Here is a 26,934-nt window from a genome sequence, read left to right on the forward strand (position 1 = left end):
GTACTAAATTGTACATATCCCACAATGCCACACCATCACTTTCTGGTGTGACTGTAAGCTGAGGCCCTTTCACACCTGATTTTGCACAATGTATCTTTTACCCCATCTCAGATATGAGGATCCCAACTAATAGCATCATAAGTGTAACAACTCTGCTGGCATCACGGCATGGCCTCGCATCTCTCACACTATCTTACCCACTGCTCCAGGTCATGATGTGGTTTCTGTTTCATGCCAGCTCCATGTTCTGTGTCTCTGCTCTCTGCATGCTTCATGGCTGTGTGTATAGGAGGGCGGCGCCTGAACTCTCTGGTTCTTATAGGAATCAGGTGCATCTGTCTAATCTGTTACTGACCAATTACCAAGAGGCCTCCAGTATTTAGTGCAGCTCCACCCAGTGGTCTGGGCCTGTGCAATGTGTTAGCTCAGTTAGTGTTTAGCTTCTGAGTTTGCCAGGCCTTGCTCTGAGTTACTCCCTCTCTGGAGGCTTTTCTCTGTGCTATTGCCTTGATCTTGTTGTCCGCCCTCCAGTAGGCAGAATATCATGGTCCCTGTGTCTTTGTCCTTGTTTCTTGTCTTGTTCCATTTCCTTGTCTGAACTTATTCTTATCGCGGTCTCCTTGTCTGTGGCTTCCTTCCCTGCTGTGTCTTTCCTTGTGTTCTCAGTCTGCTTACACTCCTCACTCTTGCGGCTCTGCCTGCTCTGTACCTTTGTGGCTTTACCTCTGCTCCGCACTCCTGCGGTTCTGCTCCTTTCTACTCTGCTTATCTTCTGCTGCTGCAGTTATTCCTTGCTGCAGCTCCTCTCCACATTCCTTGTGGCTCCGATCTGCTTTGCTGCAGAAACCTCTCGCTGCAGCTACTCTCCGTATTCCTTGCGGTTCTGCTCTGCTTAGCTTTTGTTGCTACACTACTGCTCTAGCTGCTCTACCATTCCTATTCGGAGCCTTGCGGTTCTCTTTCTGTGTGAACAGGTCCCAACCTGTTCCTTCATTCTCCTTTCCTTCTGTTGTGAATTCAGCTCTTGGGCTCCCTCCGGTGGTTGTAAGTGGCATTTTTGCGAGTTCTGCTCTTGGGCTCCCTCCGGTGGTTTTAAGTGGTACTGCTGCTCCTTGGATTTAGTAGTCAGCAGCTGCTTCCACTGATTGTCTTTCTGGCTCGACTATTTAGCCTGGTTCTATCCTTCAGCCTGTGCCACTTGTCAATGGTTCCTGGTTGGATTCACATCTCTGCTTGGATTTCCCTGATATTCTGACCAGTTCAGCAAAGATAAGTCCTTGCTTTGTTCTTTTGCAGTCCACTTGTTGTGGACTTAATCTTTCTGCACTTTCTATGTTTTTTCTAGTCCAGCTTGTCAGTATGGATTTATTCAGTTAAGCTGGAAGCTCTGGGAAGTAGATTTACCCTCCACACCTTTAGTCAGGTGTGGAGATTTTTGTAAACTCTGTGGTGGATTTTTCTAGTTTTTAATACTGACCGCACAGTATTCTTTCCTGTTCTATTTATCTAGTTAGACTGGCCTCCTTTGCTACATCCTGGTTTCATTCTGCGTATGTCATTTCCCTCTCCACTCACAGTCAATATTTGTGGGGGGGCTGTCCTATCCTTTGGGGATTTTCTCTGAGGCAAGATAGCTTTCCTGTTTCTATCTTTAGGGGTAGTTAGTCCTCCGGCTGTGACGAGGTGTCTAGGGAGTGACAGGAACATCCCACGGCTACTTCTATTGTTGTGTTAAGCTCAGGAACTGCGGTCAGTACAGGTACCAACTCCTCCAGAGCACATCCCATGTTTCTCCTAAACCACCAGCTCATAACACCTTCTGGCTTGTTTCCGTACCTACATCTCCTGTGTGAACAGGTCCCAACCTGTTCTTTCATACCTCATTCCTTTCTGCTTCTTTCCTTTCCTGCACCGCCTGTGTGAACAGGTCCCTACCTGTTCCTTCATATTTCATATCCGTTCCCGCACCACCTGTGTGAACAGGTCCCTACCTGTTCCTCCAAACTACTTATCCGTACGTGCATTTCTAGTGTGAACAGGTCCCTACCTGTTCCTTCATAAACCACATCAACCAGTCCTGTGTTCTCTGCCGTGCCTTCCAATCCAGTGTTCCTGCCAGTCCAGCTGTTCCTGCCGTGCCTTCCAGTCCTGTGTTCCTGCCGTCCTAGCCAGTCCTGTGTTTCCTGCCGTCCCTGCCAGCCCTGTGTTCTCTGCCATGTCTCTGCCAGCCCAGTGTGTTCTTTGCCGTGTCTCTGCCAGCCCTGTGTTCTTTGCCGTGTCTCTGCCAGCCCTGTGTCCTCTGCCGTGTCTCTGCCAGCCCTGTGTCTCAGCCGTGCCAGCCTACTCGTCTGAGTTTCTGCCTGCTCTTCTGCCAGTCCTGCCTGATGCCCGCACCAAACCTGGTGTTCCTGTCTCTCAAGTGGGATCAGCAGCCACAGCCAGACACCACCCTGGAGTAGCACCTGGCAGCTGCCTGCTGCACAAGCCTGACCTCACCATCAGAGGCTCCAGTGAAAACCCAGGCAGCTGTCATAGTCACTCCCCTTCCAGGGTAGTCTGGTTTGTGGCACAGTGGGGCCACAAACTCCCCGAGCTCACGCCCACCAGTCAGGGCGCGGGCGTGACAATAAGGACCTAGAATGGTAGTTTTGGTGAACATATTCCTGGTTGTATCAGGATTTATGTACATTATATGGGTGTAAAAACACATCCATAGTTTAAAATTGTCCCTACGTTTGAAAAAAATACAAAAAACAAAATACTTTTCAAAAGTACAGTCGAGGCTGCAAGTGTTGTTGAAATTGTTCCAGAAAATGAAGTATTTCTCCTAGAAAATTATTGAATTTGCACATGTTTTGTTATACAAATGTCTATTTCCTTTGTGCGTATTGGAACAACACACATACAAAGAAAAACAGGTAAAAAAAGCAAATTGGATATAATTTCACACAAAACCCTCAAGATGGGCCAGACAAAATTGTTGGCACCCTCAACTTAACATTTGATTGAGCACCCTTTGGAACAAATAACTGCAATCAATCACTTCCTCTACCATCAAAAAGCTTCTTACACCTCTCAAGTGGAATTTTGAACCACACTTCTATTGAAAACTGCTCCAGGTCTCTCATAATTGAAGGGTGCCTTCTATGAAAAGGAATTTTAAGTTCTCTTCACTGGTGTTCAATGGGATTTTGATCCTGACTCATTGCTGGCCACTTCAGAACTTTCCAGTGCTTTTTTTCAAGCCATTTGTGATTGCTGTGAAAATGTTGAAATGGAAGGAGAACAGCATGGGGAAGACCCCTGAAAGCTTCTCTGACTCAATATCGCTGCTGAGAACAATGGTGTCACACTTTTACTCCACTTAAACCCCTTTCTGACATCAGACGTAAAAATCCGTCCATCTGACGGATTATTACGTTCCCGTGATCGCCCTCACCCATGGCTGGTGTGCGGGCGATCGCCGCCGGGTGTCAGCTGATTTTGGCACTAAAAAAACAAGGCAAAAAACAATGCTTTATCATAAAGCCAAACAAAAGTGGAATAAACCACGACCAAAATGACAGATATAAATAAACATGGTACCTCTGAAAATGTCATCTTGTCACGCAAAAAATAAGCTGCCATATAGCTCCATCAGTGAAAAAATAAAAAAGTTATAGCTCTCAGAATAAAGTGATGCGAAAATCATTTTGTCTATAAAATTGTTTTTGTGTAAAAGCGCCCAAACATAAAAAAAAATATATAATTATCGTTGTAATTATACTGACCCCAAAAATAAGACTGCTTTATCAATTTTACCACACACGGAACAGCATAAACCCCCCTCCCCCCCCAAAAAAAAAATTTCCTAAATTCTGCCACCCAAAAATCGGAATAGAAAGCGATCAAAGAATGTCACGTGCATGAAAATGGTACCAATAAAAACGTCAACTCGTCTTGCAAAAAAAAAAAGATCTCACATGACTCTCTGGACCAAAATGTGGAAAAATTATAGCTCTCAAAATATGGTGATACAAAAACTATTTTTTGCAATATAAAGTGTCTTTTAGTGTGTGACAAAAGCCAAACATAAAAACCCGCTATAAATCTGATATCGTTGTAATCGCACCGACCCAAAGAATAAAGCTGCTTAATCACTTATACCGCATGAGGAACGGCGTAAAAAATAAATAAAACCAATTCTTCACCTGCTGTTGATTTTTTTCATTCTGTCTCCCAAAGTTGCAGCAAGGCTCGGTGCAGACAGAAACTCTGGCGGAAGATTCCCTATAATGAGGCAGATGGAAGCATTGTGGATGCCGTCTCCTGTGACCAGGCGGTGTCCGTCCTCTTAGGATTGCATAAAAGTGCCTTTGGCCAGTGTTTTGTGCACTTCAGAAAAGAAGGACATCTCTGAACAGAGGCCTGACAGAGTCCAGAGTAACTCTGCTGCCGCATTATCGTGAATGGATCCCTCGGAAGGGGGGGGGGTTAATCTGAATCACATCACTCAGAGATTTCGATGGAAACCCCAAAGTAAGTGCCCAGCGCTGAGCCTTGGATAACTTTGATCCAAAACGTTATGTAAAATGTTCCCAATAAAAGCTTCAACTCAATCCACAAAAAAAGTCCTCACTCAGGTCTGTTAATGGAAATATAGGGGGCTTCCACGTTACTGGTAGTACAAAGACTCTGGAAAAGCGGTCACCTGTAGCAGGCCAAGTGGTTTTTACAAATTTCAAACCACCGTAATTTCACACAAAGCATGTTAAACTGTATGAATGATACATGTTAAATTTCCCAGAGGAGAAATGCATGGTGAATAAGCCTCCTTACCTTGGCGTGCCATAACCAGTATGTCTCTCTCCACAAGGTGAAACGTTACCACTTAGACCTCAGACCAGAGCCTCTCACCTAGCCTAATCAGTTCTTATACTTTGCACTGACAAGGGGCAATGCCCTGAAACGCCGTGTCTGCAAATTGAGATTCTGATTTGGCTTTTATCCTAAGTTATATTGCAAGACTCCTTAAAGGGTCGATAATGACTTGTAGGATTGCTATTTCCAGCAGGTGGCGCTGTAGAGTTCAAGTCCTCTTCCTGTCTGAACAGGCAATTTGCATATTGAATGACAATAGTCAATTTTTCGACCAAAAATATTTTGCTAACAGTAGCAGGCCAAGTGGTTATTAAAAAATTCAAACCACCGTAATTTTACACGTTAAACTGTATGGATGACAATATAGTCAATTTTTTCGCCAAAAAATGTGGTTACCTGCAGCAGCTATATCATTTAGCAACAGACTGGAAAGCCCTGCCTAGATGAAGTATTCAGATACTCTCTTTGCTCCATCAGTTGTCCCTAGGCTAAATGCAGAATGTATTGCATAGAAACAGAAAAAGAACAAGATTAGCCCTTAGGAGGACTTTTAGTATGGTGGTTCAGCATCAGTACCAGTAGCAACACAAGAGAACTCTGATTAATGAAATGGTGCACACACAGGCATGGACAACTACCCTCTCCCTCCAATCACATCTGTCCCTGAGCTGTGCAATGGCGTCAGTGAGCCGAGCGTGGTGGCTTTAGTCCTTTTATAATCACTGATGATGTAACACAGCCAGCCAATCACAGTAATACCACTATCAAGATGGCTACGGCATTACAGTGACTGGCAGGCCATCCCTCATGTTTATTGGCTGCGTAACAGGCACCAAACATGCGGGGTGGGAATTAGAGCATTCAATCCGATCATCAGCCAATGCTCAATGAGCGCTGAGCGCATCCAAGCACCCAGATACTCGAGTGATATCCGAGTATCATCGAGCACATTCACTCATCCCTGCTGGCCACTCATGAACTCTCCAGTGCTTTGTTTCCATCCATTCCCAGGTGCTTCTTGAAGTATGCTTGGGGTCATTGCCCTGTTGGAAGACCTAAAACCTGGGATAAGTGGGCTCATGGAAGTTCGGGTTCATCTGAACTAAAGTCCAGAACTGTACCCGAAATTGAACATGAACCCTATCGATATCAATGGGGACCTGAGCTTTGGATCTATCTCTCGCTCTTTTTCTTCGTCTTTTTCTTTCTGTTTCTTTCTTTTTCTTTCTCTCTTTTTTTTCTTTGTCTTTTTCCCTCATTCTCTTTCTTTCTCGTTTTTCGCTATCTTTCTTTTTCTTTCTTTTTCTCTTCTCTCTTTTTCTTTCTCTTTCTCACTTTTTCTTTCCTATTTTTTGTTCTTTCTCTTTTTTTCTTTCTTTCTTTCTTTCTTTCTTTCTTTCTTTCTTTCTTTCTTTCTTTCTTTCTTTCTTTCTTTCTTTCTTTCTTTCTTTCTCTTTCTCTCTCTTGCTCTTTCTGTTTTTTTGTGTTGTTCCAATACAGACAAACCTGTAATTGCAATGATTTTCTGGGAGAAATACTTCATTTTCTGGAACAATTTTAAGGGTGCCAACACTTTTGGCCATGACTGTATATATTTAATTTCTTAAGGGGAACCAGTGAAGTTGTTTTTGCCTGTTAAACCATCACTACTACCATATTAGTTGACTTCTATACTTTTTTAAGCTGTGTTTATTAGTCCAAGCTGATGTTCAGTTCTCATTAACCCCTTAATCCCATTGCACGTACTATCCCGTCAAGGTGACCTGGGACTTAATTCCCAGTGACGGGATAGTACGTCCAGCGCGATCAGCTGCACTCACAGGGGGATCGCGGCCAGGTGTCAGCTGACTATCGCAGCTGACCTCTGGCACTATGTGCCTGGAGCTGTCACGGACCGCCCCTGGCACATCAACCCCAGGCACACTGCGATCAAACATGATCGCAGCGTTCCGGGGGCATAGGGAAGCATCGTGCAGGGAGGGGGCTCCCTGTGGGCTTCCCTGAGACCCTCGGTACAAGGCGATGTGCTCACCTTGTACCGAGCGTCTCCTCCCTGCAGTCCCCGGATCCAAAATGGCTACATCCGGGTCCTGCAGATCGCTGATCTGACACAGTGCTCTGCAAAGTGTCAGATCAGCGATCTGACCCTATAACATGATGTTCCCCTGGGGCGATGTTATAAAGTAAAAAAAAAAAATATTCACATGTGTAAAAAAAAATAAATAAAATAAATTCCTAAATAAAGAAAAAAAAAATATATTGTTCCCATAAATACATTCCTAAAAAAAAAACCCTTAATAATAAAAGTACACATATTTAGTATTGCCGCGTCCATAACGACCCGACCTATAAAACTGTCCCACTAGTTAACCCCTTCAGTGAACACTGTAAAAAAAAATTTAAAAAGAGGCAAAAAACAACCCTTTATTATCATACTGCCGAACAAAAAGTGGAATAGCACGCGATCAAAAAGACAGATATAAATAACCATGGTACCGCTGAAAACGTCATCTTGTCCTGCAAAAAACGAGCCACCATGCAGCATTTATCAGTGAAAAAGTAAAGAAGTTATAGTCCTCAGAATAAAGCGATGCAAAAATAATTATTTTTTCTATAAAATAGTTTTTATCGTATAAAAGCGCCAAAACATAAAAAAATAATCTAAATGAGGTATCGCTGTAGTCGTACTGACCCGAAGAATAAAACTGCTTTATCCATTTTACCAAACACGGAATGGTATAAACGCCATCCCCCCCCCCCCCCCAAAGAAATTCATGAATAGCTGGTTTTTGGTCATACTGCCTCACAAAAATCGGAATAAAAAGCGATCAAAAAATGTCACATGCCCGAAAATGTTACCAGTAAAAACGTCAACTCGTCCCGCAAAAAAACAAGACCTCACATGACTCTGTGGACCAAAATGTGGAAAAATTATAGCTCTCAAAATGTGGTAACGCAAAGAAATATTTTTTGCAATAAGAAGCGTCTTTTAGTGTGTGACAGCTGCCAATCATAAAAATCCGCTAAAAAACCCGCTATAAAAGTAAATCAAACCCCCCTTCATCACCCCCTTAGTTAGGGAAAAATAAAAAATTTAAAAAAATGTATTTATTTCCATTTTCCCATTAGGGTTAGGGCTAGGGTTAGGGTTGGGGCTAGGGTTAGGGTTTGGATTACATTTACGGTTGGGATTAGGGTTAGGGGTGTGTCAGGGTTAGGGGTGTGGTTAGGGTTATGGTTGGGATTAGGGTTAGGGGTGTGTTGGAGTTAGGGGTGTGGTTAGGGTTGGGTTAGCGTTGTGGTTGGGATTAGCGTTGTGTTTGGGTTAGGGTTTCAGTTAGAATTGGGGGTTTCCACTGTTTAGGCACATCAGGGCTCTCCAAACGCGACATGGCGTCCGATCCCAATTCCAGTCAATTCTGCGTTGAAAAAGTAAAACAGTGCTTCTTCCCTTCCGAGCTCTCCTGTGCGCCCAAACAGGGGTTTACCCCAACATATGGGGTATCAGCGTACTCAGGACAAATTGGACAACAACCTCTGGGGTCCAATTTCTCTTGTTACCTTGGGAAATCAAAAATTTGGGGGACTAAAAAACATTTTTGTGGGACAAAAATGATTTTTTATTTTCACGGCTCTGCGTTATAAACTGTAGTGAAATACTTGGGGGTTTAAAGTTCTCACAACACATCTAGATAAGTTCCTTGGGGAGGTCTAGGTTCCAATATGGGGTCACTTCTGGGGGGTTTCTACTGTTTAGGTACATCAGGGGCTCTGCAAATGCAACGTGACGCCTGCAGACCAATCCATCTAAGTTTGCATTCTAAATGGCGCTCCTTCCCTTCTGAGCTCTGCCATGCGCCCAACGGTGCTTCCCCCCCACATATGGGGTATCAGCGAACTCAGGACAAATTGGACAACAACTTTTGGGGACCAATTTCTCTTGTTACCCTTGGGAAAATACAAAACTGGGTGTTAAAGATAATTTTTGTGGGAAAAAAAATGATTTTTTATTTTCACGGCTCTGTGTTATTAACTGTAGTGAAACACTTGGGGGTTCAAAGCTCTCACAACACATCTAGATAAGATCCTTAGGGGGTCTACTTTCCAAAATGGTGTCACTTGTTGGGGGGTTTCAATGTTTAGGCACATCAGGGGCTCTCCAAACGCAACATTGGCGTCCAATCTCAATTCCAGCCAATTTTGCATTGAAAAATCAATTGGCGCTCCTTCCCTTCCGAGCTCTGCCATGCACCCAAACAGTGGTTTACCCCCACATATATCAGCGTACACAGGACAAATTGCACAACAACTTTTGGGGTACAATTTTTTTCTGGTACCCTTGGGAAAATAAAAAATTGGGAGCGAAAAGTTCATTTTTGTGAAAAAATATTATTTTTTATTTTTACAACAACTTTTGGGGTCCATTTTCTTCTGTTACCCTTGGAAAATAAAACAAATTGGAGCTGAAGTAAATTTTGTGTGAAAAAAAATTGTGTTAATTTTTTTTAAACATTCCAAAAAAAATTCCTGTGAAACACCTGAAGGGTTAATAAACTTCTTGAATGTGGTTTTGAGCACCTTGAGGGGTGCAGTTTTTAGAATGGTGTCACACTTGGGTATTTTCTATCATATAGACCTCTCAAAATTACTTCAAATGTGACGTGGTCCCTAAAAAAAAAATGGTGTTGTAAAAATGAGAAACTGCTGGTCAACTTTTAACCCTTATAACTCCCTAACAAAAAAAAATTTGTTTCCAAAATTGTGCTGATGTAAAGTAGACATGTGGGAAATGTTACTTATTAAGTATTTTGTGTGACATACCGTATTTTTCGCTTTGTAAGACGCTCCGGATTATAAGACGCACCCCAAATTTTGAGGAGAAAAATAGGAAAAAACTTTTTTTAATAAATTGGTGGGGCGTCTTATAATCCATGCGTCTTATTACTTACCAGGGGTTGTTGCTGCGGTGGATCAGGGTCCCAGGGTCGTTGCTGGAGGCAGGAGTGTATCATTGCTGCAGGCTGGGATGAGGAGGTCTGCAGGGGGGCTCCTATGCAGCAGGCTGGGATGAGGGGGTCTGCAGGGGGGCTCCTGTGCAGCAGGCTGGGATGAGGGGGTCTGCAGGGGGGCTCCTGTGCTGCAGGCTGGGATGAGGCAGTCTGCAGGGGGGCTCCTGTGCTGCAGGCTGGGATGAGGCGGTCTGCGGGGGGCCCCTGTGCTGCAGGGGGGCTTGGGGGCTTCGGGGCTTCAGGGCTGTTTCCAGTGCTGCGGGGGCTCTGCCGACATATTGTGAAAGGCCAGAGCCCCCTGGCAGTTCGTCCATGTATTCCTGTATGACTGACTCCGGGAAAATGGCCGCCGGAATCTCGAGAGATGAGATCTCAGCCCTGAAATCTCATTTCCCGAGATTTCGGCGGCCATTTTCCCGGAGTCAGTCATACAGGAAGGAACGCATGGACGAACTGCCTGGGGGCTCTGGTCTTTCACGAAATGTCGCCAGAGCCCCCGCAGCACCGGAGTAGCAGCGGACAACCGCGGTGGCGGGCGACAGCGGTGGCGGGCGGCAGCAGCAGCGGTGGCGGGCGGCAGCAGCGGTGGTGGGCGGCAGCAGCAGCGGGCGGCAGCGGACACCCCCTCATCCCAGCCTGTAACGGTAAGCGGTATATCTGCTTTGTAAGACGCACCCCCATTTCCCCCCAAAATTTGGGGGAAATAAAGTGCGTCTTACAAAGCGGAAAATACGGTATGTCTGTGATTTAAGGGCCTAAAAATTCAAAGTTGGAAAATTGCGAAATTTTCAAAATTTTCTCCAAATTTCCATTTTTTTCACAAATAAACGCAGGTAATATCAAAGAAATTTCACCACTATCATGAAGTACAATATATCTCGAGAAAACAGTGTCAGAATCACCGGGATCCGTTGAAGCGTTACAGAGTTATAACCGCATAAAGGGACAGTGGTCAGAATTGTAAAAATTGGCCCGGTCATTAACGTGCAAACCACCCTTGGGGCTTAAGGGGTTAAAAAGAAAAAAAAAAATCCTCACTATATACACATTAGCTGTAGTCAAGAAGGTGAAGCAGCTGTGCAAACAAGTCAGACTGTACATGACCTGCTCACTTTGACCTGGATTACAGTGGTGTTTGAAAGTTTGTGAACTCTGCAGAATTTTCCATATTTCGTCATACATTTTACCTAAAATTACATCAGATTTTTACACTTCTAAGATAGAGAGAACAAAATCAAACAAGCGAGTCAAAAATGTTTTGCTTTATCTTGAGATAAATGAGAACATTTGCTTTCAGCATTTGGTGTGACCCCATTGTGCAGCAATAGAAGCAAAGGAAAACGGGCAGCATGCATAGAAACAGGGATCACCATGAGATCTATCCAAAAATGGTACAAAATTTATTGAATCACACTTTTAACACTGCTAAAATAGTTAAAACCAATTAAAATTGCACAACACAGCAAAAGATGAAACCAAAGGCCCACAATAAGGTCCTACCACAATGCCACCCCAAGTACAAGCAGATACAGTACATATTATCATTAGTCCATAGATGGCTATGTTAAACCATGACATATAAATCAAATACAACAGAGGTTTAAATGGAAACACAAAAAAATATATATATAAAGGATCACAGATATAACATTGACCCGCATAGAAATACCCCCTAGGGTTGAAAATGCCACATGGTATAGTGTTCTATACAACCTGAAGCTGTTAGCAAGGCTTCCAGAAACGTGTCCCTATGGAGTACAAGTTGGTAGTATAAAAGGGGTGGCACTGGGCACAGATGCCCAACGCGTATCGCGCCAGTGATACTGGCTTCCTCAGGGGCAATGCCATTGTGCAGCAATAATTGCATCTAAATGTTTTTGGTAATTCTTGATGAAACTTGCACATCGACTTGGAGGAATTTTAGCCCATTCGTCCCTACAAAACAGCTTTAACTCTGATATGTTGGTAGGTTTTCTCGCATGAGCTTCTTGATTCAGGTCCTTCCACAACGTTTCTATAGGATTATGGCCTGTACTTTGGTTGCTTAGAGGTTGCCTTAGGTTCCTTTGTCATCTCGCAGACTATTATACACCTTTCTCTTGGAGTAATCTTTGTTGGTCGACCACTCTTGGGGAGGGTAATAATAGCCTGGAATTTGCTTTATTTTTACACTCTATTTAACTGTGTATAAGTGGAGTTCAAGCCATTTAGACATACGAGCACCAACAACTCTTCTGAGGTCTTTAGAAATTCCCATTGTTGGATACATCCCTGCTCTTTAAATAAATCAGGCGGCCCATTCACAAATGATTGTCATTTAATTGATTGAAAATGTCAGAGTCTAATTTCAGTTTCAATTATCTGCTAATCCAAAAGGTTTTTCCTCAATAAAAAATGGAAATCTTATATTTTTGACACGTGTTTGATTTTTTTAATTTACTTTTTTTTATTTACTTTTAGGATTTGTATGAAGATCTGGTATGATTTTTAGTCAAATGTATGCAGAAATATGGAAAATCTGGAGGGTTCACAAACTTTGAAGCACCACTAAACCTTCTTAAGGACAGACTATATCATCAGAACATACAAATTTGTGCACAGATTTACTCCATAGAGGCTTGTAAATCTGACAAGCAGTAATATCACTGTTCAAATGAAATGGAGTTGGCACTGATTCTATATTTCTATTCAGCATCCTCTACATGTGAATACAGTCTATGAATTATTAAACTCGTACTAAAAGTCTGTTGGTTATAAAAGGTTATTCAACATGTTCTGTTTTAATTCTATTATAAACATCTTTGCTTGCTATAACTCAGAGGAAACATTCAGAGGATTGCTGGCAATCTTGTTGTTCTCACAACCAGTGTTTTTATTTTCAGCTGCCCAATTTGGAAAACAAGTTGCAGTATTTGATTATGTAGCACCATCACCTCAAGGTATGACCAGTCTGTTAATTTACCTTAAAATATGTATGTACAGAGTATAATTTAACCCTGCCGAGATATATCACTACTGGGGAATGGTGCATTTAGCCTATACATAATGGGATGAGATTGACAAGGCTACGGCTAGGTGGATTCATATCTGGCTCAGTGATCGTACTCCAACAGTGGTAATAAATGGTTGCACATCCAATTGGAAGAGTATTTCAAGTGGGGTACCACAAGGCTTTGTCCTGGCCCAAATTTTCAACATTTTTATAAATTAACGTGTTGCAAAAGAAAATAAGGAGGGTAATCACCGATCTGAAGCTTGACTTGTCTTTATTAGATATCCATTAAAATGTCATGGCCGGGAGAGTGAACAAGAAGCTCATGTGAGCTGTGTGAAGACGACGGCCGTTTCGCGCTCTCACTGCGCTTCCACGGGTCTGTATCTAATAAAGACAAGTCAAGCTTCAGATCGGTGAGTGCCCTCCTTATTTTCTTTTGCAACAAGTTGATCTTCATGTGGTTTTCTGGAGGAGCACCCAGTAGCTTGAGGTGGAATTTGGACTGCTTTTCTGAACGCACGCACTTGATGTGCACAGAGGCTGGAGGTCTTCACGTGGAAGGTAGTGCCGTCCCTCTTTTTTTCTTTTTCATGTCAAGACATTTTTATAAATTACCTAGATAAGGGAACTGAAGGTAAACTGATCAGATTTGCAGACAATGCAAGCTAGGAGGGATAGCGAACACTAGAGAAGACAGAGAAAGGATTCAGAAGGATCTAGATGAGTTGAACAATAGGCAGCGACTAATAGAATGGTATTTAACAGGCAGAAAAGCAAGATTCTACATCTGAGCAAGAAAAAGGAAAATGGCATCTAAAGAATGAGAGGAATAGAACTAAGCAACAGCACGTGTGAAAAAGACTTGGGTATACTAATAGATCAGAGACAGCACATAAGTCAACAGTGTTATGCAGCAGCAAAAAAAGCACACAGAATTCTGGGATGTATTAAGAGAAGCATAGAGTCTAGATCACGTGAAGTAGTTATCCCTCTCTACTCCTCCTTGGTCAGGCCGCATCTGGAATGCTGTGTCCAGTTCTGGGCACCACATTTAAAAAAAAAAGACATTGAAAAACTGGAGCAAGTTCAGAGAAGAGCTACCAGGATGGTAAGCGGACTGCAAAACGTGTCCTACGAGGAATGATTAAAGGATCTGGGAATGTTTAGTTTGCAAAAACGAAGGCTAAGAGGAGACTTAATAGCAATCTACAAATATCTGATGGGATGTCACAGTGTAGAGGGATCATCCTTTTTCCCATTTGCACATGGAAACATGAGAAGCAATGGAATGAAACTAAAAGGTAGACGTTACAGATTAGGTATTAGAAAAAACTTTTTGACCGTGAGGGTGATCAATGAGTGGGACAGGCTGCCACGAGAGGTGGTGAGTTCTCCTTCAATGGAAGTCTTCAAGCAAAGGCTAGACAGACATCTGTCTGAGATGGTTTATTGAATCCTGCATTGAGCAGGGGGATGGACATGATGACCCTTGAGGCCCCTTCCAACTCTAACATTCTATAATACATTTCTGACTGCTTTTTGCCACCACTATGAGGATCTTGCTACATAACTGTTGCTATTGCTGCTTCTTGTTTAAGTAAGATCTCCAGGCCAATCTCCTGCTATCATTTCGGCCAAGGCAAAAGTGTGACTCATTGTTGAAGAATACAGATTGACTAGATGGTGGTCCGATTTAGAGAACATGACAATGTTCGTTTTCCCTGAATTATGGTATGGGGTGGCACAATGTACAGTAGCTCAACCCCTCTAATCTTCATTCCAGGTGATTTCATGATGGAACCAGTGGTACTGCCTGAGATCTAACTAGATTCCTTTGGGCCCTGGGGCAAAATTTGGATCTGGCCACTAACTCCACTATACTAGCACGTGATTTTAAATGCACGGGCTCCTGTATAATGACAATTCTGTTTCTGAACAAAATCCATTATTCCAAGATCAGTATGCCAATAATGCAATATACAAGAGACAAATTCCACAATATGATGACCAGACCACATATTGCCACCATATAGTAACAAAATAATACTGCCATGCTATTCATGATCAGAAACCAAAGTACTAAAATTAAGACTACCACCAGTGACATTTTGCACAGGAGCTCTGTAGATAGTATATACGGAAATGTAAGTGTACAGGTAATACAGTGATCACTGGTGGGTGCATTATACATTGGAGCACTGTAGATAGTATATAGTTTAAGTGTTCAGGTAATACAGTGACTTCTTTTTTTTATTTATTTTACTCGCTTATATAGCGCTATTAATTCTACAGCGTTTTACAGACATCATCATCAATGTCCCCATTAGGGCTCACAATCTAAATTTTCTATCATCAAAAAAACTTGGCACTTACCGTATTTTTCGGACTATAAGACGCACCGGACCATAAGGCGCACCCCACATTTGGGGTGAAAATTGCAGAAAAAAAGATTTTTTATAAGATGGGGGTCCGTCTTATTGTCCAAATTTACAGTATCTTACCTGAGGGCTGGTGGTGGCAGAGCAGGGTCACAGGAGGCATGGTGGCGGCAGAGGTGGGGTGATGCGGTACGGCGTGCACCTGAGCAGGGTCCCTTCCTGCTTAGGTGGGCGACGCCACGGCCTGGTGTCCATGGGAGGGTGGCAGCAGTGGTTACCGACAAAGGTGCTGGGATGAGGAGGCACAGTGAGAGGTATGGCGTGAGAGGGGGTCCCTTTCCCCGGTGAGGTGATGGAAGGATCTCGTGGGCACATGGACTGGAGATGATGGAGGTAGTGGTGTACATTGTGAAGCGAGTATTCCACAGGAGCTCAGATGTCTGAGTCCTTGCCGCTTCCCGGCGCTCCTCAGCGCAATAATTATTTCAGAAGCCGGTAATAAGTGAGGAGCTCCGCTACCGAGACACAGCCACCATGACCGGACACTGCGGGAAAAACGCCTCTGTATTGCTGCGAGCCCTGCTGGAGGCGGAGAGCCGGCCGTGCCATGCGGTGCTGAGGAGCGCCGGGAAGCGGCAAGGACTCAGACATCTGAGCTCCTGTGGAATACTTGCTTCACAATGTACACCACTACATCATCTCCAGTCCATGTGCCCACGAGATCCTTCCTGAACCTTGCTGCACCCATCCTGGGAAGCAAAAGGATGGAGTATACAGAGTCCAAAGTCCTGGTGAGGTGATGCAGCAGCCCGGTAATGCAGCAGAGCCGGGTGAATCCTGTTGATATCGGTGGGCGCGGCATCCCGTGGCCATTTTCCTGAAGCCCCGGGCAGCAGAGCGCTCTATCTGCGCACGCGCGGCCTCAGGAAGATGGCCGCGCCCACCGATAACAAGAGGATTCACCCGGCTCTGGTGCCTTACCGGGCTGCTGCATCACCTCACCGGGAAAAGGGACCCCGCTCACTGCGCCTCCTCATCTCCGCACCTCTGCCGCCGCACCTCTGGCACCGCACCTCTGCCGCCACAGTAAGCCTGCATTGCGACTATTAGATGCACCCACCATTTCCCCCCCTTTTTTGGGGGGGAAAAAGTGCGTCTTGTAGTCCGAAAAATACGGTAAGTGGAATGGAGTTGAAAAATAAAGTGGAAAGCAAAGCAGATCCCTACTATATCTGCCAACTATCCAGGTTCCTCTTCCACAGGCATACAGTTCTGATGAAGGTCTGAGCTCAGACTGAAAACTTTCAAGACATATTGTATGCAAAATAAAAGGAACTTTATTTTTTAACTCCATTCCACTTGAGTGCCAAGTTTTTTTGATGACAGTACGTATGGGCTGGATACCCTACTTGAGCACCTCACTCTCTTGACTTATGAGTGCCGTATATGACTCTTCATTATAAATTCTCTATCAGTTTGTCTTTGGATTTGGGTGACATTATACACGGGAGCTCTGTAGATACTAAAAGTATATATAATACAGGTAAATCCAGTGACGTCAATCAGTTTTGCTTTTCTTCTTTATCTGGCGCAGACCGCTATGACTTCTTCTAGCCACTACTTATCTTTGCAGAAATAAAATACAGACATCCATAGCTGATCACTTCTAGTGCACCATCACCACTTTTTCCCCAATTCTACAGTGTACCAGATGTAGTGCCATATTGCCTCCCTGGTTTTCTACACATTTGAAGTACCTCCCTTCCCTCTCTCCCCCACAGTTAAAGTATCCACAAAAATAAAATATATTACAGTATTGGTGTCCCCTCTTGTGACCCGTTGATTGTAGAAATAGAAATGTCCACCTCTATGGCCCCCATATGGCCCATCTTATGTCGCCTTTTGTGTCCCCTGTACGATAGTAAAATTTCCACCATGTATTCGAAATATTGTTCTCAAATCCAACAGTAATGGCCCCTCTCCAATTTCAACAGTACAGTAGTAATGTACACCTTTTTTGCCCAATACAGTAATCACGTTCAACATTTATGAGTAGATACAGATTGAATGTCGAAAATTGTGGCTCCAAAAATTAGTAATAATGTATGGGCCACTTTAGGGAATGTTATAAGCAGCCCCCATTATGGAGTAATAGTGTCCTCCACTCTGCCTTCTCCCCAGTAATAATTTCTTCCTATTGACTCTATACATGAATAATATCCCACAATAGGCTTCCTGCAGTAATTATGTTCCCCATTTGCCTCCGTACACCAAAAATTGTCCCCATTTTGACCCTCCACACAATAATTATATTCACCAATTGGCCTTTTACAATAATAATGTCATCCAACTGGCCCATACAGTAACAAAGCCCCCCAGCTTACCACATACAGTAATAAAGGCCCTCAATTGCCCCCGATACACTAATAATGTTCCCCTTTCTTGCCACAATACTGTAATAATGTCACCCCATCTTGGCCCCAATATCGTAATAATGGTTGTGTTCGTGGGAAGAAAATGCGGTTTGGCCGGGCGCTGCCAGAATATTGATGATATATTGCTATGCAACTATTTTTACTTTATTCTGCTTCAAGGAACTAAATGGGGTATCGGAGGGACGTGTGTTAATGTTGGCTGCATTCCCAAAAAACTGATGCACCAAGCAGCGCTGTTAGGAGTTGCCTTGAAAGATGCTCCCCATTATGGCTGGCAAATCCCACATCCAGCACAACATGACTGGTAAGGCCCTTTATCTTAACACTGTAATGATAATTTCTTACACATATTGCAAATCGCATAAGAGAATATTAAATTGTAACGCTGCATAGCTCATACCTCATTAACATAATGAACATTTATTCCCACTTGCTCTTAAAAGGAACCTGTCACTCCCAAAATCGAAGGTGAGCTAAGCCCACCGGCATCAGGGGCTTATCTACAGTATTCTGTAATGCTGTAGATAAGCCCCTGATGTATCCTGAAAAATGAGAAAAAGAGGTTAGATTATACTCACCCAGCGGCGGTCCCGCTGCGGTCTGGTCCGATGGGCGTCGCGATCCGGGGCCTCCCATCTTCTTACGATGACGTCCTCTTCTTGTCTTCATGCTGCTGCTCTGGTGAAGGCGTACTTTGTCTGCCTCAACAGGGCAGACAAAGTACGCCTGCGCCGAAGCCGCAGCGTAAAGACAAGAAGAGGACGTCATCGTAAGAGGATGGGAGGCCCCGGACCAGACCGCGAAGCGCATCGGATCAAAACCGGACCAGGACCATTTTTTTCTCATCTTTCAGGATACATCGGGGGCTTATCTACAGCATTACAGAATTCTGTAGATAAGCCCCTGATGCCGGTGGGCTTAGCTCACCTTCGATTTTGGGGGGTGACAGGTTCCCTTTAAAGGGGTTGTCCGGTCTAAAATGACAAGTCTACAGTCACTCTATCCGACTGCTGACTAGTGAATCCTCCCAGCACACGAACTGCGCGCTCTGAGGTTTCACCAGTGTCCGTGCCGGGAACGAAGGTGATGTGATCACATGCATGCGATGTGCACGCTCCCAGCAGAACCCGACTAGACTGTTTTCGGCCTTTTGCTGTACACTGAATGGAGCTTGCTGGAAACAGTCTAGTCGAGTTTTGGCCCGGAGTATGCATATCACATGGCCACCGGTCCCGGCGTTGATGCCGGCGAATCCTCACAGCATGTAGTTCATGTGCCGGAAGGATTCACTATTCTGCAGTCACATAGAGTGACTGGGCAAGACCGGACAACCCCTTTAAACAAACACTTTTTCCGATTTATGCCTTCTTAAAAAAACAACCTTATGTGAGTTCCCAGTTTGGGGCTGTACCAACAACTCTCATTTGGTGGAAACATGGCCTTACGTAACCAAGATGTGAATATTGCCTATTTCTGTGCCAAGAGATCTGGTATAACATCGCCCTCTTGTGGGCAAAGACGTATAGGACGCTATTGCTGCTTGAAATGTAAGGCGCAGTAAATTAACTATTCTAATTCTAGTATCTTATATCTGCTTTATAGTTAGAGTTGTGTGCATGAAAATATTATTTTTAATTGAATTTAGGTCCAAAATGGCACAAGCTGTTCAAAATTATGTGAGATCACTTAACTGGGGCCACAGAGTTCAGCTGCAGGACAAGTAAGTGAATTTTTTCTTTATGCAAGTCTGCTGGAAATTTTTTTTTGTTTCTATATTTTATATTTGCAGTCCTTTTAACCCCTCAAAAACAGACCTATTTTGGGCCTTTACATATGGAGCTGTACTTTTTATTGGTTTGCGGTGCATGCAACTTTTTGATTATATCAAGCAATTCTTTCATTGTTTTCATTAATGTTTTTTTTGGTGTTCCGTGACTAAGATATATAGCGAAAAAAATTTATAGTATAGTGACAAATATGGTGTTACCAAATACGTTTCTTTAATATTTACGTGTTACAATGCTTAGTAATTGCACAAGGAACCTTTAGCGTGTGAACCTTTGTACAGTGCATTACTAAGGGTACTGTCACACAGTGGCACTTTTGTCGCTACGACGGTACGATCCGTGACGTTCCAGCGATATCCATACGATATCGCTGTGTCTGACACGCAGCAGCGATCAGGGACCCTGCTGAGAATCGTACGTCGTAGCAGATCGTTTGGAACTTTCTTTCGTCGCTGGATCTCCCGCTGTCATCGTTGGATCGGTGTGTGTGACACCGATTCAACGATGCGTTCGCTTGTAACCAGGGTAAACATCGGGTTACTAAGCGCAGGGCCGCGCTTAGTAACCCGATGTTTACCGTGGTTACCAGCGTAAAAGTAAAAAAAAAACAAACCGTACATACTCACATTCCGGTGTCCTTCAGGTCCCTTGCAGTCTGCTTCCCGCTCTGACTGACTTTCGGCCGGAAAGTGAGAGCAGATCACAGCAGTGACGTCACCGCTGTGATCTGCTTTCACTTTACGGCGGCACTCAGTCAGAGCTTGAAGCAGACTGCAAGGGACCTGAAGGACACCGGAATGTGAGTATGTACGTTTTTTTATTTTTAACTTTTACGCTGGTAACCACGGTAAACATCGGGTTACTAAGCGCGGCCCTGCGCTTAGTAACCCGATGTTTACCCTGGTTACCTGGGACCTCGGCATCGTTGGTCGCTGGAGAGCGGTCTGTGTGACAGCTCTCCAGCGACCACACAACGACTTTCCAACGATCACGGCCAGGTCGTATCGCTGGTCGTGATCGTTGGAAAGTTGCAGAGTGTGACGGTACCCTAAGTCTGTCTATCGGACCCCGCCCCAACCCCTCCCCCGTGGGATCAGATAGGCTGTTGTATATGGCAGGCATGGAAACCATTGTTAGACCATTGCCTGACATATCAATCCATTGGCACCCCACAATCGTTTTGTAAGGGTGCCGATGGCCAGACACAGGGAGCAATGTCTGTCTTTCAAAGTCACTGCGGCATGTAAAGAGTTAAACAGCCAGGATTGCACATTTACACCACATGGACAAAATTGTTGGGACCCTCTATTAAGGTAAGAAAACCCCACAACAGCAGCCAGGGCCGGACTGAGACTAAAATTCAGCCCTGGCATTTGAAGTCACACAGGCCCACTTGTCACATGGTGACTGTATAATATCTTTGTACACTTGTAGGTTACAAGAAGTGAGGGGAGTGTAACACGACTATATAACATATAATTACAGCTGTATCCAGCATTACAGCTCAGTCCCCATAGAATGTAATACAGCACAGCCCCATAGAATGTAATACATCCAGCCCCCATAGAATGTAATACAGCACTGCCCCCATAGAATGTAATACAGCCAGCCCCCATAGAATGTAATACAGCCAGCCCCCATAGAATGTAATACAGCCAGCCCCCATAGAATGTAATACAGCCCAGTTCCCATAGAATGTAATACAGCACAGCCCCCATAGAATGTAATGCAGCACAGCCCCCATAGAATGTAATGCAGCACAGCACCCATAGAATGTAATGCAGCACAGCCCCCATAGAATGTAATGCAGCACAGCCCCCATAGAATGTAATGCAGCACAGCCCCCATAGAATGTAATGCAGCACAGCCCCCATAGAATGTAATGTAGCACAGCCCCCATAGAATGTAATGCAGCACAGCCCCCATAGAATGTAATGTAGCACAGCCCCCAAAGAATGTAATACAGCACAGCCCCCATAGAATGTAATGCAGCACAGCCCCCATAGAATGTAATGCAGCACAGCCCCCACAGAATGTAATGCAGCACAGCCCCCATAGAATGTAATGCAGCACAGCCCCCATAGAATGTAATGCAGCCAGTCCCCATAGAATGTAATGCAGCACAGCCACCATACAATGTAATGCAGCACAACCCCATAGAATGTAATGCAGCCAGGCCCCAAGGAATGTAATGCAGCCAGCCCCCCATAGAATGTAATGCAGCCAGTCCCCATAGAATGTAATGCAGCACAGCCCCCATAGAATGTAATGCAGCACAGCCCATATAGAATGTAATGCAGCCAGCCCCCATAGAATGTAATGCAGCCAGCCCACATAGAATGTAATGCAGCCAGCCCCATAGAATGTAATGCAGCCAGGCCCCAAGGAATGTAATGCAGCCAGCCTCCATAGAATGTAATGCAGCCAGCCCCCATAGAATGTAATGCAGCACAGCCCCCATAGAATGTAATGCAGCCAGCCCCCATAGAATGTAATGCAGCCAGCCCCCATAGAATGTAATGCAGCCAGCCCCCATAGAATGTAATGCAGCCAGCCCCCATAGAATGTAATGCAGCCAGCCCCCATAGAATGTAATGCAGCCAGCCCCCATAGAATGTAATGCAGCCAGCCCCCATAGAATGTAATGCAGCCAGCCCCCATAGAATGTAATGCAGCCAGCCCCCATAGAATGTAATTCAACCAGCCCCATAGAATGTAATGCAGACAGTCCCCATAGAATGTAATGCAGCCAGTCTCCATAGAATGTAATGCAGCACAGTCACCATACAATGTAATGCAGCACAACCCCATAGAATGTAATGCAGCCAGGCCCCAAGGAATGTAATGCAGCCAGCCTCCATAGAATGTAATGCAGCCAGCCCCCATAGAATGTAATGCAGCACAGCCCCCATAGAATGTAATGCAGCCAGCCCCCATAGAATGTAATGCAGCCAGCCCCCATAGAATGTAATGCAGCCAGCCCCCATAGAATGTAATGCAGCCAGCCCCCATAGAATGTAATGCAGCCAGCCCCCATAGAATGTAATGCAGCCAGCCCCATAGAATGTAATGCAGAGAGTCCCCATAGAATGTAATGCAGCCAGTCTCCATAGAATGTAATGCAGCACAGCCACCATACGATGTAATGCAGCACAGCCCCATAGAATGTAATGCAGCCCAGCCCCATAGAATGTAATGCAGCCAGCCCCCATAGAATGTAATGCAGCCAGCCGCCATAGAATGTAATGCATCCAGCCCCCATAGAATGTAATGCATCCAGCCCCCATAGAATGTAATGCATCCAGCCCCCATAGAATGTAATGCAGCCAGCCCCCATAGAATGTAATGCCGCCAGCCCCCATAGAATGTAATGCAGCCAGCCCCCATAGAATGTAATGCAGCCAGTCCCCATAGAATGTAATGCAGCCAGCCCCCATAGAATGTAATGCAGCACAGCCCCCATAGAATGTAATGCAGCCAGCCCCCATAGAATGTAATGCAGCCAGCCCCCATAGAATGTAATGCAGCCAGCCCCCATAGAATGTAATGCAGCCAGCCCCATAGAATGTAATGCAGAGAGACCCCATAGAATGTAATGCAGCCAGTCTCCATAGAATGTAATGCAGCACAGCCACCATACGATGTAATGCAGCACAGCCCCATAGAATGTAATGCAGCCCAGCCCCATAGAATGTAACGCAGCCAGCCCCCATAGAATGTAATGCATCCAGCCCCCATAGAATGTAATGCATCCAGCCCCCATAGAATGTAATGCCGCCAGCCCCCATAGAATGTAATGCCGCCAGCCCCCATAGAATGTAATGCCGCCAGCCCCCATAGAATGTAATGCAGCCAGCCCCCATAGAATGTAATGCAGCCAGTCCCCATAGAATGTAATGCAACCAGCCCCCATAGAATGTAATGCAACCAGCCCCCATAGAATGTAATGCAGCCAGTCCCCATAGAATGTAATGCAGCCAGTCCCCATAGAATGTAATGCAGCCAGTCCCCATAGAATGTAATGCAGCACAGCCACCATACAATGTAATGCAGCACAGCCCCATAGAATGTAATGCAGCCAGGCCCCAAGGAATGTAATGCCGCCAGCCCCCATAGAATGTAATGCAGCCAGTCCCCATAGAATGTAATGCAGCCAGTCCCCATAGAATGTAATACAGCCAGCCTCCATAGAATGTAATGCAGCCAGCCCCCATAGAATGTAATGCAGCACAGCCCCCATAGAATGTAATGCAGCCAGCCCCCATAGAATGTAATGCAGCCAGCCCCCATAGAATGTAATGCAGCCAGCCCCCATAGAATGTAATGCAGCCAGCCCCCATAGAATGTAATGCAGCCAGCCCCCATAGAATGTAATGCAGCCAGCCCCCATAGAATGTAATGCAGCCAGCCCCCATAGAATGTAATGCAGCCAGTCCCCATAGAATGTAATGCAGCACAGCCACCATACAATGTAATGCAGCCCAGCCCCATAGAATGTAATGTAGCCAGCCCCCATAGAATGTAATGCAGCCAGCCCCCATAGAATGTAATGCAGCCCCCCCAATAGCCCCACAATCCAGTTATCACTCATTGATATATAATAATAATTAAAAAAAAACACTCTACTCACCTTTCCTCTTGCCCCGCGCTGCTCCTGGCTCCGGTCTCAGCAGCTGCAGTCTGCCCGCCCGGTCACACAGCAGGTGCGCTATGATATGACGTCATCGCGCACCCGCAGTGTCAGCGGCAGGCAGAGCGGGAATGATTGGAGAGGGAGCGTCAGCAGATTCTCTCTCCTCCATCATTGCATTCAACTGTACCGGCATCTATGACGCCGGTATAGTTGAATGCGGGGCCGGGAGTGTGCCGACAACAGTGGGAGTGTGCCGACAGCGGCACACTCGAGCGGCCCACTACTGCCACCGGCCCTTCTGGCATTTGCCAGAACTGCCCGATGGCCAGTCCGGCCCTGACAGGAGCTATCTGATCACCTCTATATACACCGATAACTGCTACTGTGCAGGCACTGCCGGCGCCATTTTCAAATGGATTCTTTTTTTTATACTATCAGGATAACCTACACCACATTTATTATTACCACTGTAAACATGGATTATGCTGCAGCGCAGGTGCCACGATCAGCGCCTGCATGCAGAAGGTTTTTTTTGTTTTTTTTTTGCAATATGTTAACCAAGGGGGCAGATCAGTGACCTGTCAGCAGTCTGCATTATGAATATCTAATGAGAGTACCACATGAAGACCCCCCACAGGCCGCCCTGAAGCACGAGCATATCATTAGCTCAACACTGAAAAAAAAGATTAAACAACCACAAGATGGATTTCATCAACCAAGTTATAATTTCAATCAGTATAACAGCGCCGACCTGACAATGTCTGTAGGTTACTGTGTACAAACCCGCTGACAGGTTCCCTGTAATTGCCACTGCCAATTTCTGACAGCAGCATTTCAAGTGTACATATCTGAGTGTATGCAATTTCATATGCCCACTGACTCCCTAGAGATGCGAATGCGGGGTTCTGATGTTTTGTCATGGCAAATTGGGGACCTGCTTTGATTGTACATGCGTACATTTGAGAAGCTTGATTTTCACCTTATATTGCAATACGGTTGTAATGCAGATACAATATAAGCCATCGAAAGGTTTAAGTCCCCTAAGGCTTCTTTTACACTTGCCGTGTTTTTTGCGGGCTGTATCGCCGCAATTTTTAAGGACTGCTGCAATATCGTAACTCAAAAAACTTGCGGATCGCTGTTTTTCAGGTTCCCAATACTATAGCAAAAGTATTGGGAAAACAAACGGCGGTCCGCAAAACCGGAAGTCACGGCGCAGCGCAAAAACAACCTTGATTTACAATGGGGGCCGTGTCCATAAGCCATGAAAAATATCGAGCAAGCTCAATATTTTTTCATGGCCTTAAATACGGCCCTCAGGGCCATACAGCGTACGGCGTCCTACGATTTTTCGCAGCCTGTTTTTGCGTCCCCATAGAAATCTATTGGGGCCGCAAGACCACGGCAAGTGTAAAAGAAGCCGTAGGTGATTAAAAAATGTTTTAAAAAATCTAAAAGTTTGAATCACTTTTAGTCAAAACACCATTATTGAGTTTTTCAGTTGCCGCTTCAATGAAAATAATGCAATAAGGAGCAATAAAAATGTCAAATCTACCACAAAATTGTATCAATGAAAATGTCTGCTCACCACAAAAAGAAGCCCTCACACGGCTTCATCAGAGGGTCCTGGAACGTGGCAACACAAACAAAATATTTTTTTCTTTAAAAAAAAAAATGTCACCACCTAAATTAAAAAAACAAAAACAACAATACAAGTTTAGTAAAGGCTGAGTCACACATAACGATATCATTAACGATATCGTTGCAACGTCACGCTTTTGGTGACGTAGCAACGATTCCGCTAACGATCTCGTTATGTGTGACAGCGACCAACGATCAGGCCCCTGCTGGGAGATCGTTGGTCGTTGGGGAATGATCAGGACCATTTTTTGGTCCCTGATCACCCGCTGTCATCGCTGGATCGGCGTGTGTGACGCCGATCCAGCGATGTGTTCACTTGTAACCAGGGTAAATATCGGGTTACTAAGCGCAGGGCCGCGCTTAGTAACCCGATATTTACCCTGGTTACCATTGTAAAAGTTAAAAAAAAAAAAACACTACATACTCACATTCTGATGTCTGTCATGTCCCCCGCCGGCGTCCACAGGGTTAAAACTGCTTTCGGCAGGAGCGCTGCTAATGCACGCGCTGCTGCCGAGAGCTTCCTTGCACTGACTGTGTCAGCGCCGGCCGTAAAGCAGAGCACAGCGGTGACGTCACTGCCGGCGCTGACACAGTCAGTGCAGGGAAGCTCTCGGCAGCAGCGCGTGCAATAGCAGCGCTCTTGCCGAAAGCAGTTTTAACCCTGTGGACGCCAGCGGGGGACGTGACAGACATCAGAATGTGAGTATGTAGTGGTTTTTTTTTTTTACTTTTACAATGGTAACCAGGGTTAATATCGGGTTACTAAGCGCGGCCCTGCACTTAGTAACCCGATGTTTACCCTGGTTACCCGGGTGCTGCAGGGGGAATTCGGCATCGTTGAAGACCATTTCAACGATGCCGAAGTCGTTCCCCTGATCGTTGGTCGCTGGAGAGAGCTGTCTGTGTGACAGCTCCCCAGCGACCACACAATGACTTACCAACGATCACGGCCAGGTCGTATCGCTGGTCGTGATCGTTGGTAAGTCGTTTAGTGTGACGGTACCTTAACACTGTAACTGTACTGATCTGTAAAATCATTAAATCACATTGCTAGAAGAGATGAGCCGCCTCCATAGTGTTCGGTTCGGTGCGTCGAACAGGGACATGTTCGACGAACTGTTCATCGAACACCGTCGAACCCCATTGAAACCAATGGCAGGCAAACACAAACACATACAAACACATGGAAAACA

General features: G+C 44.9%; 2 protein-coding genes across 2 annotated transcripts in view; both read left to right on the forward strand.

The window, feature by feature from the left end:
- GNB1L (G protein subunit beta 1 like) overlaps positions 1 to 26,934 on the forward strand; it is a 716,249-nt gene that overhangs the window by 299,232 nt on the left and 390,083 nt on the right. The window lies entirely within an intron of this gene.
- Positions 1 to 26,934, forward strand: part of TXNRD2 (thioredoxin reductase 2) — a 186,295-nt gene that overhangs the window by 20,752 nt on the left and 138,609 nt on the right. Inside the window, exons 3-5 of the mRNA XM_077293390.1 lie at positions 12,752 to 12,808; positions 17,837 to 17,981; positions 19,323 to 19,397. Of these exons, the coding sequence (XP_077149505.1) occupies positions 12,752 to 12,808; positions 17,837 to 17,981; positions 19,323 to 19,397 (277 nt within the window). The remainder of the gene's footprint in view (positions 1 to 12,751; positions 12,809 to 17,836; positions 17,982 to 19,322; positions 19,398 to 26,934) is intronic.

The sequence above is a fragment of the Ranitomeya variabilis genome, chromosome 1 (assembly GCF_051348905.1).
Source record: "Ranitomeya variabilis isolate aRanVar5 chromosome 1, aRanVar5.hap1, whole genome shotgun sequence".
Lineage (NCBI taxonomy): Eukaryota > Metazoa > Chordata > Amphibia > Anura > Dendrobatidae > Ranitomeya > Ranitomeya variabilis.